The following is a 3,701-nucleotide window of genomic DNA, read 5'->3' on the forward strand; positions in this document are numbered from 1 at the left end:
ACTCTTTTGTTGTTCACGTTCATAAATGCTACACAGTACAACATACATCATCTCTAAATCCTCTAAACATGAGCATCATTTCCAGAACGTCTTAATCCATCTAGTTTCCTTTGATTTTCTATATTATTTATTCTCAGAGACCATTTTGTGTAGTGTTGGACATTTTATTCATAAATACTACAATAAATAGGTGTAATACATGCAAGTAAACAAATATGTAAACAGCTTAAATCCATTTATTCTAAGAAGACTTAAAGTGACATTACAAGAGGACAGACATGTTAAATTCACAGCACTGTAACAAATGGACTATATCACATTTGTTTGTCGTTAATATTCCAGAGCTTCATTCGTTATTACTATTAAGACTAGATTTATTCTAACTGGGCAGCAAACGTACATATAGCATACACAGATTAAATAGTTAATGCAGCCCAGACCTTCTTTATCTGTAACAGTTATTCACTTAGTCACTGTAAACTGTATTCTTCCAACATTCTCATCATCTGACAGGGTTTCAAAAGTGGCTTGTTTGTTTAGGGTTTTTTTTTTCGTCTTTTATTTCTTTTTCGTTTGCGTACAAAATTACCAAAAATAAACAGAAATGCTACACTAGAGGTTCCGAATAATTTTCACAAATCATTCTAAACACGTTAAAGCCAGATTCACCTGAAAAAACATTTCGAACACATTCCTATTGGCTGTTCCTGGTGTTAGACCGGTGGTGTTTACCTCAGTGACTTAACCCTTAACCCTTTAACTTTCATGCTCTCCTCATAGAAGTGAACTGACCCCCAAAAGCTCTCTGTCTTAGATTTAGGCACAATGAGACAGGAGACACTGGCTAAACTCAGTAAAGGTCGCTTTTCTCTCCAGACCGCAGTGTTTCTCGTCCCTTTGCGGCTGAGAAAGGTCAAGGAACAATTTGGACTTCAGAAAGCGCCTGTACGAGTCCTTTTCCATCAGCGTGAAGATCTTACTCTGAGCCTCGTCGAAACAGGTCACGTCACTCTTTTCCAGGTTCCTCCGAGTTTCTTCTCTTGTCGCAGAATCCAGATTGACCTGGAAGATTTGAAGATTGTTGGATTATTCACAGAAATGTCAGACGACGTCATTCACACGATTCACTTAACTGATTTATTGTTCATGCGGGGTTTTTTTTAACACATGATTGATTGATTTATTTCTCCACCACTCAGAATCAGCTTCACTGCACTGTGTATAGTATGTGTGTTTACACTAATTTTATACCTATTTGAGTGCATGTGTTATTTATTTGTTTAATTAATATTTGATTTTCGTTTCATATATTTATTTTGTCATATAGGTCTTTTGTTTTTCATGTGTTATTCCCATGATGGCACAGCTTGATGCAATTTCACACGCACTTGTTTTCAAGGCATAAGGTGTAAGGTGTAACGCACTTGTTAGTCACGTGTAATTACATATTGCTCACATTCTGTGAAATGTCTGCCGATTCACAAAAGAGCTTTTCTACCTCACTTGTTTGTAAATAATATTATAGGTTAGTACAGGATGCTGTCTCACCTCGTTCGGGGAATCGGCGTCGACGAACTGATTAAAAATCTGCTTGGCTTTGGCTTGCATCTGTGGCGCAGGCGTTCTCTTGAAATCCTCACACGCAACCCAGAACTCAATGTTCTCCTGGCTGAACTCCGACTTCAAAAAGGCGGTGAAGGCAGCCCGTCCAACTGAAAAGAGAAAAACAAAGACGTACTGTTACGTCAGTGATTGAGTCAGGTATATCTGATATAACAACGTCTCAGTAGATCAGCCCTTTTCAATAACTCGATGCAGACTTGCGCAACTTTATGTCATCTAAATGGACTTTGCTTCTGTCTATCAGACTTCAGTCTCTGGAGAATGGAGTGGGAAGGGGGTGGGAGGGGTTAGTGTGAAGGCCTTTAAGGACGTTCAAAATGTAGAGGTCACTGCTCCGGCTCTGTGGAGATTCCCAGAAAACCCCGCTCCTCAGTTCTGTCCCTGTGGTGCCTGACCCCTTAAGGACTAACAGAGCAGAACACTAGGACTGTTTGGAGGCCACTAAGGGCAGGATGTGGACACGTAGCACACGTCCAGAGGCATGAGAATGTAGCCACGAGGTCGGCCCCATCGCAGAAGCACTCGCACTACCACTTAATCTAAGTTTCACTCTAGTTGTGACTTTTATTTCCACTTTCTTTGACGGAACATGGTGGAATTGAAATGACACGTCAATCTTTAGAACCTTTAATTCCTTTAGTCTAATGAAATGTCTCACTTACCATCATGATTAATCAGGTGGTTAAATGAGGTTTTCCATTTCTCAGTGTCAATCGGAGCAGAACTGCAATTATTGAGGAAAAAGAAAAAAGAAGAAAATTAATATAGGCAGATATTGTTTTTATTATGTATTCAGAATTTTCATTCAATCATTACTAAAAAGATATTATTTTATTAATATAACAGTATATTATTAATATTATTATATTATTAATATATAGTAGTAATTATGTAGGCATTCAATTATAAATGAATTAAATAGATAAATACTAAAATAAATAAATAAATACTACTATACTATATAAATTATTGTGCTATTATGGATATCTGCATGTATTTAATTGAGCTATAAAATAAGGAAATTGGGAGCATGCACTGCAATCTTTCCTACATAAACAAATCAGTTTTGCCATTTGGAATATCCAAATAATAAAATATCCAAAATAATCAAAATTCTTCATTTCAATTCAGCATTGAAATCTTACAAATGTTACAAATATTTCAATGAATTTTTTGCGAAACTCATGTTGCATCACACAGTCTGACCTCTTCTTTCAATTCTCACCTTTTCTCCACAGCAGCCTTCTCCTTTTCCTTAACAGGCTTCTGCTCTTGAAGCGGTTCAGCCTTCTGAAGCAAGAATCCAATCTTATGCTTAATGTCCTTAGCGCTGTAATGGAAATGTGTGTGAAATCATTTGCCAAAAAGGAAATCTCACTAATGCATGTGAATAAAAGAAGCTCATCTTGTCTGGTTTTCTTAAACAAATGTCAGATCATCTACTTAATAATCCTAATCCTATGTTCTCTCTCTCTCTCTCTCTCTCTCTTTAATAAACACTGATTACATTAAGTTTTCAAGTAAAAGTGAAATGAATTATATGCATAAGCAAGCCAAATAACAGATGTTTGAAGAAGGTCATACCTTTTTAAGCAGGTTGCTGGTAGGGCTGCGAGCCCCTTACACATGGTGGCGGTGAAGAGAAAACAAATCCAACAGATAGAGAGAAACACGTATGAGTTGTCAAGGAAAGGATCGCTACAGTCTTAGAGCAGTCTCCTCCTCTCTGTCTGGCTTTATACGGCTCAGTCCTGCCTGCAGCGTGGCTGGCCAATCACCAGCCAGAGTGTTTACACTGTGACGCAGGCACCAAAAAAGTCTTTGTATTTATGCACTTCTCGAATAAAACGTATTGTCCCAAGGTTTCCCCAAAGAACACACAATTATCTCTAATTGAATAAAAAAATATTGTTTATGAAATCATTTCATAAAACAGAAAGCGTGAATTAGTTTTGCTTTGTGGTGCACAATGAGGAATCATTTATTTATGCAAAAATGACTCACTGCTTTTGAGTTATTCAAAATAGTATACAGATACTGTAGATAAACACTGTATACACTGCAAACACACACACACA

The 3,701-nt window shown here is 37.2% G+C and overlaps 1 protein-coding gene across 1 annotated transcript; it reads right to left on the reverse strand.

Annotated features, from left to right (window-relative positions):
- Positions 1–218: 218 nt before the first annotated feature.
- Positions 219–3,368, reverse strand: rgs4 (regulator of G protein signaling 4). The gene is made up of 5 exons (XM_058404241.1): positions 3,208–3,368; positions 2,849–2,953; positions 2,286–2,347; positions 1,549–1,712; positions 219–1,062 (listed from the first exon to the last, which is right to left on the reverse strand). Exons 1-5 carry the CDS (start codon positions 3,249–3,251, stop codon positions 817–819), a joined length of 621 nt encoding a protein of 206 aa, XP_058260224.1. The 5' UTR covers positions 3,252–3,368; the 3' UTR covers positions 219–816.
- Between the last annotated feature and the right edge of the window lie 333 nt (positions 3,369–3,701).

The sequence above is a fragment of the Hemibagrus wyckioides genome, linkage group LG11 (assembly GCF_019097595.1).
Source record: "Hemibagrus wyckioides isolate EC202008001 linkage group LG11, SWU_Hwy_1.0, whole genome shotgun sequence".
Classification (NCBI taxonomy): Eukaryota; Metazoa; Chordata; class Actinopteri; order Siluriformes; family Bagridae; genus Hemibagrus; species Hemibagrus wyckioides.

What these genes read in the sequence shown, in the direction of transcription:
- rgs4 (XM_058404241.1), bottom strand. Translation starts at nt 3,251, where the DNA reads ATGTGTAAGGGGCTCGCAGCCCTACCAGCAACCTGCTTAAAAAG. An exon ending in CCAGCAACCTGCTTAAAAAG is followed by an intron (nt 2,954 to 3,207) that starts GTATGACCTTCT and finishes TTTCCATTACAG; the next exon opens with CGCTAAGGACATTAAGCATA. An exon ending in AAGGCTGCTGTGGAGAAAAG is followed by an intron (nt 2,348 to 2,848) that starts GTGAGAATTGAA and finishes CAATAATTGCAG; the next exon opens with TTCTGCTCCGATTGACACTG.